This window comes from Mytilus californianus, unplaced genomic scaffold, assembly GCF_021869535.1.
Source record: "Mytilus californianus isolate M0D057914Y unplaced genomic scaffold, xbMytCali1.0.p SCAF_4, whole genome shotgun sequence".
NCBI classification, from domain to species: Eukaryota; Metazoa; Mollusca; class Bivalvia; order Mytilida; family Mytilidae; genus Mytilus; species Mytilus californianus.
The window spans coordinates 25,280,649-25,299,083 of record NW_026262690.1 but is presented as its reverse complement, the minus strand read 5'-3'; the positions used below and the strand labels follow the sequence as shown (position 1 = coordinate 25,299,083).

The following is an 18,435-nucleotide window of genomic DNA, read 5'->3' as shown; positions in this document are numbered from 1 at the left end:
CATTTTTGTGCTGTTTTAATATTATACGGACTGGATAATGCCGGATCTGTCTGTTCTGGTCTTGTATTGAGTTTAGACTTTGGTGTAATTTTTTTGTGACTCACAGTACACTACTTAAAGTACCACTGAAGTCCACGCTAGGGACCGTCTTTATCTTGTTGTAGGGTATGAATGAGTCCTTCATTGTTGAAGACCATCCAGCGACTGTCAAAATGTATAAAAGCCCTATTCATTGATAATTTGTATTTTTTCGATGTATTGTGGGCGGTTTTGTCCCATGCACATTAACTCCATATCCCTTCATTTTCTATGTAAGGGCCTGAACACGGCTTAATGGCAGTTTAGAACTTCAATTTAAAAGGTCATAAGGCAATACTTTTTTTTAATTTTTAAATGATTTGATTCCGGGAGATTGGTTGTCTCACTTCAATCAAACCTATGTCAGCTTTTTAGTTTTTTTTTACACAAAAGAGAGCATAGAAAGAATATAAAGTTTAATTTTCAATGAAAAAAAACGATCATTTTTTTCTATGTCCGGTAGTCGTATCATCTCAAAACATTTTCTTGAATATTATCTGGACATCGGTGGACATGTGTAAGAGGGTGTTGATTGGGTTTACAGAATAACAAAAAATGAAGAATGGAGAATAATGGGGTGCTTAAATGTAAAGAATAATCATAACTGCAAAACTGAAAGAATTGGGTAAAAAATATACTGATTACAGAAAAGAACACAGAAATGAAGGTTCCCCTCCCCCATCCATACCCACATGTAACATTGCCAAACCACACATCCGTTCACCCGTCATCGTAGATCTTTCTCGAGTCTTAAGTTTACGCAAAACAGAAAGACAAACCCGGGAACAGATAAGACACATAACAACAAACAATAGACAATCAACACTGAAAACTAAAAGTAAATGAGAAACACGTATCACGAAAAAAACAGAACTTGTTTTTGCAAGACATTCGCCGTGAAACAATTTGATATGAAGACAAATTTTATTTCAAATTTTTGTTCTGGTTGAAATTTCCAACATGAGGCATTTGCCTCATTTGCCTCAATGTAGTTACGGCCCTGACAACGGACGAGAACTACTAAAATAGGAACTGACACACGAAACGGGTAAAGAACTATTAGAAGATGTCGGTAAAAACTCTGGGGTCTGAAGATTTAATACCAACTGAGAACTTCGGTCCTTGTTTCTTATGCCCGGAGACCAAGTAACAACAACACAAATATCGTCATCTTCGTCTTCGTCTTCATCATTGTATAGTTATTACTTACCTCATTGAGCGTTTGCTCATTTTATCACTATCAACTGTATCGTCTTTTTGTAATACCTGACAAGGTCTAGACAAAGTGTTACCCTTTTTATTCCTTGAAGGAGCCTGTTCTCGTACTATCTCCTCTGTAGGTTGTGAGAAAATAGGTAGTAGCATATTTCTATGTACGGTCACCTTTCTTGAACGACCGTGTTCAGGTTTTAGTACGTATACAGGTATACTTGAGTCAGGTTGAGATTCTACAATATACGGATCTCTATCCCACTTATTCTGAACTTTATGCTTACCTTTAAATCCAACTTTCTTTACTAAAACTCTATCCCCTTCTGAAGATCAGAATGGCGTACCTTCAAATCATACCTAGTATTATGACTTTTACTTGCCTTTTCAGCTACATTTGCTGCCGTTTTATAAGCGAATTTCAATCCCTTTTCTAAGTTACTTGCGTATGTTTTGTGATCTTTTACAGGTGAGCCAGATGAAATCCATAGGAACGCGTCTATAGCCAGTCTTGAATGCCAACCAAACATTAAAAAGTGAGGACTATATCCTATACTTTCATGTCTGGTAGCGTTGTAAGAATGGACAAGAGGTGCTACATAGGATTTCCAATCGGATTTCTGATCTTCCTCTAAAGTACCCAACAGGTTGAATAGTGTCTGGTTAAACCGCTCACACTGTCTATTTCCATGGGCCCGATTTTCACGACAGAGATCTTTTCTGGGTCTTTTTTTATACCCTCATTGCATGTATCACATTCTAAATTTTACGGTGATGTAGTTTTAGAGCCCATACATTAAGATACGATTCATTTAAGCATATTGATCCTTTGAATAAACTTATTATAAAAGATTAACAATTTAACACTGTAATAAGATTTTTAGATATTGTTTTTATCGGTACTGATATTGATTTTATCAATAAATTAAAACATAACTATTTTTTTAATTTTATTTTTAACTATTGATATACATTTATTACCATTTAAGGTTCTACATCCTATCGAAACTTGTATGTTGGCATTGCACAAGGTCATGTTTTCCTAGACTGTTTATGACGTTTTTACACTAAATTCATTGGATGTGTTCTGAGTGATATTTTGTCTTGGATACATAATTCATTTACTAGTTGTCTTTATTGTTTTAGTGCTGTTCGACATCTACGGCAACACAACTTCTACAAGCACCGACAGTGTTTAATGTCCTAGACCACTCACCCGATAGGCTGTGAGACATCAACGTCAACACAACCTCTACTAGCACTGACTGTATGCAGTGCCCTAGACCACTCACCTGATAGGCTGTGAGACATCAACGGCAACACAACCTCTACTAGCACTGACTGTGTCCAATGCCCTAGACCACTCACCCGATAGGCTGTGAGACATCAACGGCAACACAACCTCCAGTAGCACTGACTGTTTGCAGTGCTCTAGACCACTCACCCGATAGGCTGTGAGACATCAACGGCAACACAACCTCTACTAGCACTGAATGTGTCCAATGCCCTAGACCACTCACCCGATAGGCTGTGAGACATCAACGGCAACACAACCTCCACTAGCACTGACTGTTTGCAGTGCTCTAGACCACTCACCCGATAGGCTGTGAGACATCAACGGCAACACAACCTCTACTAGCACTGAATGTGTCCAATGCCCTAGACCACTCACCCGATAGGCTGTGAGACATCAACGGAAACACAACCTCCACTAGCACTGACTGTATGTAGTGCCCTAGACCACTCACCCGATAGGCTGTGAGACATCTACTGCAACACACCCTTCACTAGCACTGACTGTGTCCAGTGTCCGGCCAAGACCACTCACCCGATCGGCTGTGAGACATCAACGGCAACACAACCTCCACTAGCACTGACTGCATGTGTCCAGTGCCCTAGACCAGTCACCCGATCGGCTGTATGAACAGATCGTTTTCGTTAGTCTTATCATATCATCGAGTAATCTAGGGTTGCAACAGAATACACGAATTGATAATGTAAAATAAACTGGATATGGGTTTTCTCTGTAGTATATCATATATAACGAAGCATCTCGGAAAAGCAGTGTTCCCGTCATACTAGTAATATATATTTGCCTGTCGAAAGTATTTGTCGTATGTCATATCTTAATGTTTTGCATTATTTCGAGATTTGAGTATTAATAATATTTCTTTGATTGTTCCTGTTAAACCAGAACTTTTAAAGACGATTTAAAGCTTGACATATTGTATAGATTCTATTTGTGACTAAAGATGATGCCCTCTATGTGTGTTTTGTTTATTTTGTCGAAAGGTTGCTGTCTCATTGACGTATACCCACTTCCCTTTTATTCATACTATCTCGTGAAATTAACCATTCCTTCAATAGTTATAACCAGACAACAGATATCAGCCAAATTAGAAAACGAATATTTACGTTAATTTAGGTATCTGAAATATAAACAACTATTTATATTTTTGAACATTTTAATCATGGTAAATTACATTTACATTACAAGTCAACTTTATACGAGTTTTATAACCCAAATTTTAGAGTATAAGAATAAGTACATATTTCAAGATGACAATAATTTCTTTTTAATTTGTGCATTTCTGGTAAATAGAAAGGCAATCTATACAAATAAAAACCATGAATACCAAAACAATAATTGTTACTGCTAGTATGCCAACGGTCACTGACGTCGGTCTGTTGTCTGTAGCGCTAGATTTACGTCTAATGTATGAACTTATAGCCTTTTTGTCGACAGCAATTTCTTTTTGAATTTGTTCAACTTCCTTTTCTATTAACTCAAGTACTTTTCCTTTTGAAATATTAGAGTTAAGAAGGATATCCCATTTAGATACCGTCGTCTTACAGGGACAAGAACAGTAGTTTGCTTCTAAATAGGACTTTGTACTACTAGTATATAATTCTGTTGTTTCCGTGGAATAACCAACCTCATCCGATGACACGGTTTCTTTCTCTGTTGAATTGACGCCTTAAAAATACAAAGAAATTTAATCAAGATCTTGTTTTGTCGAATATAGCCATTTTTCAATCGAAATTCACGTGTGTTATGGCATGGTATTGGTTGCAAAAATTTGATATTTTTCATTTAAATGCAATATTTCTTATTTAATTGGTATATTTCTTCATTTAAATGCAATATTTTTTTATTTGAATGGTATATTTTTTCATTTAAATGCAATATTTTTTATTCAGATGGTATAATTTTTCATTCAAATGGTATAATTTTTCATTCAAATGGTATAATTTTTCATTCAAATGGTATATATTTTCGTTCAAATGCAATATTTTTTATTCAATTGGTATAAAATGTCATTTGAATGCAATATTTTTTATTCAATTGGTATAGTAGTTTTTTTTTTTTATATGCAATAATTGCATTATGGGAAATTCTTTGACGTCATAAGGTCAAATTTGCAACAACGTTTGTGATTGGTCGGTAATTGTTTGGATTTCTCCCCTTTCTTTCTAAACTTGAGTGACCAAGAATTAAAAAACGCGTCAGAATATCGCCCCTCTAACTAAATTTGGCGTTCGTGCGAGTTCGTGCACTGGCTGTTAATGCCAATAATGACCAGGACGAGCCAAAAATGCGAGTGACAAGTAATAATAATTAATTTGACACACAACTTGTTCATGGATAGAAACAGATGCCTGCGTGCATGGCAAAAACACCTCCAATGAAAACCTTTTCTGAAGAAACTCTCCTACAGTCTACACATTGAAATAAAAAAAAAAATACATAGCTAGCCCTCCTCCCCCTTCTAAGTCCAGATACATGTAATCATGACGTTCTTTAGTGCTATATCATTTTAAACTTTTTTTGATCCTCAGAGACGTTGCAGGAAGGCACACCTGAAAAAGAATAAAAAGCATCCAGGACGTTACAATTATTTGGACTAAGCCCTCTCTTTTTTACTACATGAAGAAAAAAAAATCACTTAATTACGACAGCAGAACCAGAAACCCACAAGTAGAGACATAAGCTGTTATACTCCGGAACTAATTCTTTAATAAAGACAATTCAGGATAAATTGGAACCAGTTACTAAACCATGTTACAACAATAGTTCTTTGACATAGGACTTCACTATATGAGGCGTGAACTTCATATTCAATACTATCTATAATATGTGCTCTCATGTCTTATGCTGCAAATCATTTTACATTTAGGATTCGTTGCTGAGCTTTTTTTTACTGTTCTCGTCTCCGAATCCCTTAAATAGATTTTTTTTTCAAGCCCCACAGTAGTTCTATAATTACTATATGTCTTTGCATAAATAAGTATGCAGGGCATATTTCAAAAAATATTTTATCTTCAGGACTTTTAAATGATTTACTTTTCAATACTGCATTGGGAAGGGGGTATACAAGTTTATTTTGTGACACATTATATAATATAATTAGGTATCCAACAAATTATATGATTATACGTTTAGCTATTATCTAGACCCGTACAAAATGTATATAATTAGACACATTTAACAGGGGCGGATCCAAAACCTCGGTGTCTAGAAGGGGGGGGGGGAGTAGGTTCAAATTTAGATATTTGTATAGAGATGTATATATGCGAGTATTGGCAGTAATAGTTATGGTGTGTGTGTGTGAGGGTAGGGGTTTCAGATCAAAGATCGTTTCTATAATTCTATATCTTTTAGTTTTTACCATTTCACTCTATTCTTTATCCTTTGATCTCTATTATATTTGTCCTAAACATGCGTGACATATTTGCCACTGAACATAAGGCAACCAAAAGTCAATCAACGTATTCTGTATATTTCATCATTTCTTTATTATGTTATCTATAGGTTTGGTCCCGCCCCTTATCTATTTTTTTGCACACTAAGGGACGACATCAAAAGTTCAATGTAGGATAAAAAAAACTTAATTCATATAGTTTTTTTCACTGACCCCCTACCCCCCCCCCCCCCCCCCCCCCCTTCTTAACTTAATTTGGGAAACATTGATTGACCAATAAGGATATATATAAAATCGATGTTAATTAAACAAAACTTGCAGCAATTTTGACCCCCCCCCCCAAAAAAAAAAAAACTATTTGAATTAAGTTTTTTATCCTTCATTGATTTTCTGATGTCGTCCCTTATCCTCTCTATGTAAACCCAATTCATGTCCTGATAAATGGTGACTCATGCATAGCATCATATGTGGTTATTAAAACAAGAAACATATTCATATTATAATAATTAAGGTATGCTAGGACTTATAGATAGTAGTCATTAGTCCCAGGACATGTAATAAAGTAGGTCTTATAAAAATACAATAGCATTTTAATTTTGATGATTATATATATGTTTATATATTTAATAATGCCATTTTTTTGGAAAAAAGGGTACGGGCAAGGCGTTTTTAAAACATATCAATGGGGCGCGGTTTTTTTTTTTGTTGTTCTTCGGAAGTGAGCCAGAAGAAGTCCATTTCTGGTTTTTTTTTGCATTGGTAAGATCTTCTGGCTCTCTTCCACCTCTTCATTTTTGATAGGTTGACGGCAGAGGCACATAACAAACAAAGCGTCGTTTAGTCTAAATGAAATTAATAAATTTGTGAATGCAGATATATTAGAATGTGAGCTGTTTTATAAACGTTTTTATGGTATGACAGCCTTAGTAGGACATCCCTGTAGGACGATAAGCTGGATAAATATAAGAACTACACGGACAATAACAGTTAAGGGACGATTATTTGATATTCTAGGGAAGGGATTTTGATTGATTGGTGTTTAACGCTACTTTCAACACTATTGGGCTATTCCGTGGTGGTCAGTTTAAATTTATAGATGAAGGATGGGGAAGGGAAGAGAGGGCATTATTATTCATTTCAATCTGTCGCTAATCATGCCTATTTTTCAGCTCTTACCAGGCAACCATATTCATATATGAAATCCTTCTGTCCCCCATCCCAACAAATAAATAAATATCAAATGGTTTTCCTCTTATTTAACACAAGTTTAAATTGATTGATTGTTTGTTGCTAATTTTAACGCCCAGTGAAAATTCTTTCATGCTTGTTCAGGAAAACACGAGTTTAGAAGTCACGTATATAGTATATAAATGAAGAGATGGAATATGATTGCTAATAAGGCAACTATCCACCGGAGTTCAAATATGAAGTGGATGTAAGCAATTATAGATAAGATAAGATAAGAAAAATTTATTTTAAGTCGGGTTACATGAAATACTACAAACATAAGCTCTGTTGACCTTTTTGCCGTCATGTAGACAAATGCTTTTTGTAGACAATCGTAAGGCCTTCAACAATGACAAAAACCTGATACTGTAAAGTCGTCTATAAAAGGCACGACATGAAAAGTGTGAACAATTAAAAAAAAAACCAACAGCCTAATTATACATAACAAAACAATTTACAAAATATCAAATATGAGTCGAGACAGGAACCAACGACAACCACTAAACTACAAGCTCCATCCCTGGGAAAATAAAGAACATGGCAGGGTGGATATAAAAACGAAGATGTGGTATGATTGCAAATGAGACAACTCTCCACAAGAGATCAAATGACACAGAAATCAACAGCTATAAGTCACCGTACGGCCTTCGACAATAAGCAAAGCCTACACCGCATAGTCAGCTATAAAAGGCCCAGAAATCAAAAATGTAAAACAATTCAATCGAGAAAACTAACGGCCGAATTAATGTACAAAAAAATGAACGAAACACAAATAAGTATAACAAAGCAACAAACGGCAACCACAGAATTACAGGCTCCTGACTTGGGACAAGCACATACATACAGAATGTGGCGGGGTTTAACATGTTAGCGGGATCAACATGTTTGTGAGCAACCCATCCCGAAGCTGGGACAGTGGTGTAACAGTACAATAAAATAACAACCTGCACAAATCAGCAAATTAACTCAAAAGATCGATACGAGACACACAAAAAATAACATTAAGACAATAAGCACCGACATAAGAGTAATTGCAATTACTGGAAGTTTGCTCATACCTAATTACAACTGGTACTGAAACAAATCTTGTTCTCACAGACTGAGTTATCAATCAGTACACAACGCGCGGCAAAGGATTTAATAAAAAAAGAAAACAGTCCGAGAAACGTCTGGTTTACGTTGTATATAGATATAAGAAGATGTGGTATGAGTGCCGATGAGACAACTCTCCATCCAAGTCATAATTTGTAAATGTAAACCATTAAAGGTCAACGTACGGTCTTCAACACGGAGCCTTGGCTCAAACCGAACAGCAAGCTCTAAAGGGCCCCCAAAAAATTAGTAGTGTAAAACCATTCAAACGGGAAAACCAACGGTGTCTAATCTATTAAAAAAAAACGATATACTTGCATATAAATCCATGTACAATGAAACGGTTTTTGAAAAGTGGACCGAACGTTTTGACCATCAAAATTTTGCAATAGAAATACTAGTTATGACCACAAGATTTTAACAGCCAGTGCAGGACTCGCACAAATGTTAGATTTAGTTAGAGGGGCGATATTCTGACGCGTTTTTTAATTCTTGGTCACCCATGTTTAGAAAGAAAGGGGAGAAATCCAAACAATTTCCGACCAATCACAAACGTTGTTGCAAATTTGACCTTATGACGTCAAAGAATTTCCCATAATGCAATTATTGCATATAAATAAAAAACTACTATACCAATTGAATAAAAAGTATTGCATTCAAATGACATTTTATACCAATTGAATAAAAACTATTGCATTTGAACGAAAATTATACCATTTGAATGAAAAATTATACCATTTGAATGAAAAATTATAACATTTGAATAAAAAATATTGCATTTAAATGAAAAAATATACCATTCAAATAAAAAAAATATTGCATTTAAATGAAGAAATATACTAATTAAATAAGAAATATTGCATTTAAATGAAAAATATCAAATTTTTGCAACCAACACCATGCCATAGTGTGTCAAATATTTTGTGAAAGCTCGTATTAATATTTCATCAAGTGGGTGAAGAAGAGCAAAGAACTCAATAATAGTTAAGACATAATAGCATGGTGTGGGTGAAAATGTGTCGCATAATTCGGGAAACACAAGACAGATAAAATAGAGAGATAAACAGATAAAAAATAGACAAGACAGACAGACAGCATAAATACACGATTCAGATACTAGTAGTATAAAATGACAGATTTTCCCTAAAAAATAACATCTGTTATATTCATTGTGCTCCTGTAACATTTCGTGAAGCATTATAAGATCAAAGTACTGAAGTACTGAACATCGGATGACCGCAAGTTCTTGTGGATGGTCACAAGCACTTGTCTCAGAAAAAAAAATCACATCTCTATACCTGAAAGTGAGGTTAATGTACAGAGATATATTTTTTTCTGAGACAAGTTCGTGCGTGGATGATGAATAAATGACAGGGAATTCAACCTCACCGTAATAACTATTTATATTGTAGTGATACAAATCAGTATACTCTGGTTTGTTGTTATATATTATATTAATATTAGTATATAACAGTTACATGTATATATAATTTTCATCCATTTGTATATCATTCTATTCTACTATTCTAATAATAGTGCAGTGCAAGTGCATGGTGCATGGACACTCTTCTGTAATAATTCGATTTTTCTAATAGATTGGAGTTGAGTAGGCATTCGTATTTTCCCGCAAAACGTTCTTGTGATATTCTTCCGCATGCGTTAACACAATTTTTCTGTACGTGTGCATAGATATTAATGATTTTTTACTTATATATAAATTTCTAACGACAAAACATTTTCATATTATTAATTTATGTTCTAAAAAAAATATTTTTATGAGTATTCATTGAAGAAATGAATTTATAACAAGCGATAAGGAATGTTATTTTGCACTCGATAATGTCCGCGTATTTATACGATCGGTTACCAGTCAAAAACGAAAGTCAAATCTCTGTAGCAACAATACATCGGAATGCCCTCACGTTCATCGCCATGTAAAAATGGGTTACAGTTGTTGATGCAATGAATGTATTTATCGCGAATAGTAATCAAAGTACTGAAGTACTGAACATCGGATAACCGCAAGTTCTTGTGGATGGTCACAAGCACTTGTCTCAGAAAAAAAAATCACATCTCTATACCTGAAAGTGAAGTTAAAGTACAGAGATATATTTTTTCTGAGACAAGTTCGTGCGTGGATGATGAATATATGACAGGGAATTCAACATCACCGTAATAAGGCCACACCAATTTGATTAATAGTTCTTTGGATTTTCCCGCTCCTGTTTTGGAGAAATTGACTTTTCAATAATAAAAAAATAATTACCGCTTCCGCCAATTTTTGGGCCGCATGCCGCTCCAAAATTAGTTTATCCTTGACATTTTGTTTTCTCTTAGACGTTTTTCTCGTGCATATATTGCTCCGAGCGATTCAAACGCACGTGTGATAAATCGATTTGTAAATAAAAGGTCACAAATCGGGATGCCAACATGAAGTTGTGTCAGATCATTGCCGAGGACACGTAGTTATTAAACACACAGTTATTTGAAATGCATTTCGTTTTACCTGTTCTAGGAGACAAAAATAAAAATTCTTTCGTTAGATGACCACGATCACATCAGTACTTGTTAGAACCATTGTCATCCCCGATCATTGTTTCAACAGACATAGTCCGAGATTACTCCGACGTCCAACAGCTGTTTGCCAGACAAGATGGGGGGCTGTTGTCCCACGGCCCCAACTTGTCTGGCAAAACAGCCGCTGGACGTCAGAGTAATCTCGGACTACAACAGACAAAGATATCTAGAGCTATCTGTCTTCGATGAAATTAATATTAAATTCACATGAATTTTTGAAAAATGACAAGATTTATCTTATTTTAATGAAAACCCCATATCCCCTTGTTAGTCTATTGACATGATCAGAACTCTTTTGTAAGGGAAAATTTAAGAGTTCCAACATTCGAGACCAAAGTGGTGGTATTGGGATTGGCATGCTAATAATAATTAGGGATGTGTTATTGGTGCAACCCCTTCCAGTTTGAAATCCATTGCAGGTTTCAGGGGCAAAAGGAAAAAGTATTTTGCTAAGTCAGAATAATGCATGTGAATGTGGTTAAATGTATTTTAAGGGAATAGATATAGGAAGATGTGGTATGAGTGCCAATGAGACAACTCTCCATCCAAGTAACAATTTATAAAAGTAAACCATTATAGGTCAAGGTACGGCCTTCAACACGGAGCCTTGGCTCACACCGAACAGCAAGCTATAAAGGGCCCCAAAAATTACTAGTGTAAAACCATTCAAACGGGAAAACCAGCGGTCTAATCTATATAAAAACGAGAAACGAGAAACACGTTTGAACTACATAAACAGACGACAACTACTGTACATCTGATTCCTGACTTAGGACAGGTGCAAATATTTGCAGCGGGATTAAATGTTTTAATACATTGAGATCTACATGCATAGCAATATAATTATCTTACTCGGATGTTGTTGAAATATTCACCTCACTCATTATGTTGATCCTATAATGGATAAATAGTTCCAACTGGATGTCAAGCAGCCAATAAACAATCATTACCATATAATGAAAACAACTATATCAAAAGATATTTAATATTTTTCAAGGGCATTTTTTTTGGAATACATACACATATTTTAATTGTATTCAACACATTTCATTTACCTAACTAACATAATTCCTCTTGCTAAACTGCATCTGATATGCTTCCTTAATATATACACATGTATGAATTTAAATGAAAATTCACGCAGTCAAAGCTTATTTGAAGAAAATAATCAAAATTATACTAAACCAAAGCGAACCCAAAAGTTGGGTATGGAACAGACTGTACTACAGGCACAAATACATCAAATTATATGCATAAGAGCATGTTTATCCTCCTTTTTCTTTGAAGTAACCCAGTTTTAACATGTACAAATATTCTAAATCGCACAATTTAAAAAGAAAATTATACCGCTCGCTCCACTTGTAGAGCACCCGCCTCAACAAAACTCATTTTCAAGAAATAAATACAATCAAAAAAATTTCGCTCGCTCGCCCCATATTTTTTGGAGCTTTTGTCCGAACGGAACTAAAAATCAAATTGGTGTGGCCTAAGTATTATATTGTAGTGATACAAATCAGTATACTTTGGTTTGTTGTTATATTTTATATTAATATTTGTATATAACAGTTACATATAAAAAGGAAGATGTGGTATGATATTGCCAATGAGACAACTCTCCACAAGAGACCAAATGACACAGAAATGAACAACTATAGGTCACCGTACGGCCTTCAACAATGAGCAAAGCCTATACCGCACAGTCAGCTATAAAAGGCCCCGAAATAACAATGTAAAACAATTCAAACAAGAAAACTAACGGCCTAATTTATGTACAAAAAATGAACGAAAAACAAATATGTAACACATAAACAAACGACAACCACTGAATTACAGGCTCCTGACTTGGGACAGGCACATACATACAGAATGTGGCGGGGTTAAACATGTAAGCGGGATCCCAACCCTCTCCCTAACCTGGGACAGTGGTGTAACAGTACAACATAAGAACGAACTATAAAAATCAGTTGAAAGAGGCTTAACTCATCAGATGGATAAAAATACAAATACTACAAATACAAGTGGACGTGGCCGGGTACTAGTACATTCAAACAACAAAAAGACACTAAGTACAGATCTGAGAGTACTCGCAGTTACTGACAGCTAGTTCAAAGCTGCTAACAACTAATAAAAAAAATCATGCATCTAAGACTTAATTATCAATCCGTACACATCCAACATCTAATGGATTTAGTGTAAAGACGTCATAAACAGTTAGAGAAAAACATGACCTTGTGCAATGCCAAGATACAGGTATCGACAGATTGTAGATCCATGAATGTGTATAAAATACAACAATAATATCTAGTTTGCTTTAAATTTACTGATAACAAAATCAATATTAGTACCAATAAAAACAATATTTAATGATCTATTTACAGTGTTGAATTGGTAACCTTTTAGAATAAGTTTATTTAAAGGATCGATAAGTTTACCAGGATCGTTTCTGAATTTCCGGGCACGGTAAACAATATTGCTGTAAAAATGAGGATGTGCAATCCCGTTTGAAATAAGTTTACATGTATATATGATTTTCATCCATTTGTATATCATTCTATTCTACTATTCTAATAATAGTGCAGTGCAAGTGCATGGTGCATGGACACTCTTCTGTAATAATTCGATTTTTCTAATAGATTGGAATTGAATAGGCATTCATATTTTCCCGCAAAACGTTCTTGAGATATTCTTCCGCATGCGTTAACACAATTTTTCTGTATGTGTGCATAGATATTAATGATTATTTTACTTATATACATTTCTAACGACAAAACATTTTCATATTATTAATTTATGTTCTAAAAAAAATATTTTTATGAGTATTCATTGAAGAAATGAATTTATAACCAGCGATAAGGAATGTTATTTTGCACTCGATAATGTTCGCGTATTTATAGATCGGTTACCAGTCAAAAACGCAGGGGCGGATCCAGAACCTCGAAGTTTGGGGGGGGGGGGGGCACCATGAAACCAAAATTAAAGATTTGTTTAGACATGTATATATGCGAGTGTGGGTAGTGGTGGTGTCATGTATTGGGGATGATGGTGATCGTGGAGGGGGTGGGGGGGGGGGGGGGTGGGGTGGGGGGGGGGGGGGGGGGGGTGGGAGTTTTCAGGTCTTCATTTCTATATCTTTTCATTATTTTTGGATCCATTTCTTTCTACTCTTTTATTTGCTGCCAATTGTTCTCTATTCTTTATAGTTCATCACACCTTTAATCTGTTTTCTATATTTTTTTGGCACATTTTTTTCTAGTCTTTACTTTTTGACCATTATTCTCTAATCTGTAAACCCCATTCATACCCTCATTCACGGTAAACCATTCATACCCTCATTCATGGTAACCTATTCATACCCTCATACATGGTAATTAAAACAAGAAAAAAATGTGTATACACATATAACTGTACTATAATAGAAAAAGAAAGGATATGGGGTATCCATCCACGACACAAAATCAGTACACGCACAGCAAAAAAACACACAATAAGCAAAGGAACAGCGCTTTTATTGCTGTTCTTAATCTCAAATATGAGTATAGGTTTTCTAAAAATACAATATCATTTTATTAATGATATATATCAAGGAATTGTATATTTAAACAATTCCTTGTATATATATAAAGGCACAGACCATTCATGTTTTGTGGAGGGGGAAGGTTTTTTAAAGACAAATCATTGGTTTCCATAAAAAAATAAGGGGAAAAAACTCGACATTCAGTTTAAAAAAATGCTGTATGCATTGAAAAAAATCGTTTGTTGTTTAATAAAGTCCGAAAAAGACTGTTCTGAGAAAGACGCATTCCCCAGGAACCGTATACAATGTGAGTGTTTGGTAATAAAGACATATCTCATATCGATACTAACATTTCTGACACTAAACATCTATTTTTACATATTCTTTTCAGACCGATTTTAGTTGGTAATTTCTTTCCTGATCAGAAGATTTCTCTTGTTAATCGATCTTGATCCTGTAATATTGTATTAGAAATCAATAAATATATTCGTATTAATTCCAATCAGCATGTAGATGTACATGTAGTTTACATAAATGATTTTGGATATAGACATTACACAAAGGTGTCAATATTTACACACCCATCGATAAGTTGTCATAAATCACGCATGTTGAAGCTGGGGTTAATTAACGACCACTTTAGGAAGTCAAATCAAGCTGTGTCTTGATTTTAGATCTAGATATCTACATAAACAGATACAGTAGCAATAAAACTATGTTAGTAAATTTTTTGGTGACCCCGACTGGGGGGGGCACGTACCCCCTGTGCCCCCGGTAAATCCGCCACTGAAAACGAAAGTTACGTGAGTAGAAATCTCTGTGGCAACAATACATCGGAATGCCCTCACGGTCATCGCGATGTAAAAATGAGATAACATATAATAATAATACCCAGTATATGATATACGGCCATAATCAATGGACCACCACATCTACTTTGTGAGTTGTCGTTACAACGTTTATCACATCGTGAATCTTCTACTTTCAACGAGGAATCAAGTTCATCTTCTTTTCCACAAACACACCTAACAAACTGAAATATAAATATTATCTGACGAATCAGCCACCTGGTTGTTACAGTTTTTACATATACAAACATAATGTAAGAAACAGTTTTCGAGATGTCAGAAAAAAAAACCCAAAACAATGTAAATTACATGTAAAATAAGGAGATGGCTTTTCTGAATATATATTTAAACTAAAGAGTTCCCCCTTTTTTCTTTTATTTACTCATATGGTTAAGTAAGAAAGTGTTTCAAATATACTGGAATTTGAATATAAAGGAGCCTATATTATTTACTTAATTATAATGTAATTTAAACATGAAGTTTTGTGATTTTTTGTAAAATTATATTGAAGGACTTAACAAAAAAAATTGCCCTTGCCCTCATTAAGAGTCTAATTTTCACCTGTATGCCAGCATATACATAACCATTCGTATTGCAAACCTCCAGACATTTGTTGACAGTCGTATCAAATGGATGTATATCCTTAGGACCAGACAGCATATCATCATAGTAGCAACCAATATACACGTGTTCTACAGAAATATATCAATATTTCATTCTTATAAGAATATTGTTTACAATAACTTATGTGACTTAAAATATTATGATAATAGATTAAAAGGTCACGAGTTAGCAACACAATAAAAGATAAACAGTTTTTTTTATTGAATAGTAACATATACGTAGTTACGTTTGATCTGTTTTCAGCCTTGAGACAGTCGGCTTTCATGTAAATATCAATTGTGCTCCTTTCCTCGTTGAAGTGCTCCTTTTTCACGTACTTCATATTAAACATGCATTACGAAGGGCTTTCAAGTAAAATGAAAAATAGCAAGTTCAATCCTTTTATTTCGTGTACTGTAAGTTTAAGATATAAAGATGTAAGTCCTCTGCAATGTACACTTGAATGCATTGTTATATAAATAAGTAGTCATATATTGCAGCCAGTTTCGTAATAGTTACTGTCAAGTTACAGTAAATGGGCTATGTCACAGATTTTGCTAAAATTTTGCATACAACTTTGGCTCGTTTGACTATAACTGAAAATCGAAAAAAATAACGCATCTCTTCTATCATCTGAAATATTACTGATTGAATTTTTTTCAAAATAGGCGAACATTTGTATAGAAAGCATATAATATCGGCGAAAAACCTTCTTAGATTTGTCTTAAAATCATCAAATCTCTAATTTCTATTACATAGATTTTTCTTGAAAAACTATAAGATGAGATAAGATAAGATATTTTTATTCCAATTAAAGGGCCCATGAAGAGCAAAGTAATTTATTACAATGATTTAGATAATTGACACAATAATTTTGATAATCATATATAAATATGAATATAATCATCTCAATTCTAAGATATTTAATATTATATTTAATATTCAATTATATATAAAAAAAACTATATGCTATTGATACAAAAAATAATTATAGGGTCACCGACTTCGTTTTTACGGTATAGGTACATCATTCAAAGGTGTTCCACAAAACGTCGAAATGATCGTAACGTCATCGCGTTGCAGGCCGTAAACACTGGTTCTCCGTTAAAGCGCCCATTTTATGACGTTAATTTGTCCCACCGTAATAAAGCAAAACTAACGACTTCGAATTATATACCCGTAGCTTGTTATACTTATTTCTGAGATTTTTATATTTCTTTATTATCTATATTTTAAATTTTTACAAAGTTTAGTACATATTGCACCACGATAGTGATCGTACCGGCCGTCGAAATGTTTTCTTCGTAAACCTGTAATTTCCGTTAACGGATAAAAGATCAAGCAGGACAAAATATTCAGCACAACATAGAGTGTGATATGAGTTAAATTTGATTATAAGGTTACCATAAATAATTTTGTTTATAACAATGGTCATTTATTCCAAATGAATATCAGTCTGAAAAACTAAAAAAAGTTGAAAACTGCAGAGATTTGTTAAGCATGTAATCTCCGTGGAATGGTCTATTCTAAACAAACACCAATTTTGAAAATAAATTCTACATCCAACAGATCGATATCGGTGTCAACATTAAATTTTAGTACAACTTCTATCTTCAGATACACATATTATGCTTTATAAATGATGAAATCATCAAAATGTAACCTCCGTGGAATGTAATCTCCGTTGACGTTTTGGTAAAGAGTGCTTTCTATCACGTCCGCACTTTTATCGAGTATGGCATGCCAAATAAACATATTAGATAATTATCACGGATAGCGAATATATAAATTACAGACCAATAACATACATTGTAATTCAGGCGACATAAGAAGACACCATGTAACAATTCTTATTAATCAATTGTTTAAGTGTAACAGAGTTGCTTTTATCTCAGATCTAGAAAAAAAACCCGAACCGGATTTATATCAATATTAATATATGCAAGTAAATAATTTTAACCCGTTTTCAATATTCAAGATATGAAACTTTTATTATTAATATAAGTTTGATACCGAATTTAATACGATGTAACAATTATGCAAGTAGCCATAAAAATTGGTCTGCCTAATGAGTTTTATATCATGTTGCACAGGGAGAGAAGCTTTTAATTACTTTCTTTCATTAAAATGAAATTACGACGTCGGCTGAGAGGGCGTGGTATATATTGTCCGTTACATTTATTAAAAACACTATGTACAAATATTCTTTTCGAAAATAAATACAGTTAAATAGATCAAACAAAGCTATCCGTCACAATGATATATGACGGTCTGGATTAGGGGAGGGGGTCTACATTTCTGTATTTTGCAATTCTTTTGGCCATTTTTCTCTATTCAGTAAGAAATATGCTTATTCTGTAAAATTCCTGTGTTCAGTTCCTGCATATGAAATTAAATTTCCTGTTGTATCACAATTTTGACATGACAGATCTTCTTGTTTGTATCAACGACATACGTATGACGACATTACCCCGTACACCCCTTTTTTTGGAATCTGTCAATGAACTGCACAAATGATACCATTTATCAATTTTGATTAATATCTGATTAAAATCAAAGGGGGAGAAAAAAAACTATTTTAATT

At 34.1% G+C, this 18,435-nt stretch overlaps 1 protein-coding gene across 1 annotated transcript; it reads right to left on the bottom strand.

Annotated features, from left to right (window-relative positions):
• Positions 1–3,815: 3,815 nt before the first annotated feature.
• LOC127737776 (uncharacterized) lies at positions 3,816–15,937 on the bottom strand. The gene is made up of 3 exons (XM_052248685.1): positions 15,810–15,937; positions 15,292–15,433; positions 3,816–4,264 (listed from the first exon to the last, which is right to left on the bottom strand). Exons 1-3 carry the CDS (start codon positions 15,906–15,908, stop codon positions 3,864–3,866), a joined length of 642 nt encoding a protein of 213 aa, XP_052104645.1. The 5' UTR covers positions 15,909–15,937; the 3' UTR covers positions 3,816–3,863.
• Positions 15,938–18,435: the final 2,498 nt, after the last annotated feature.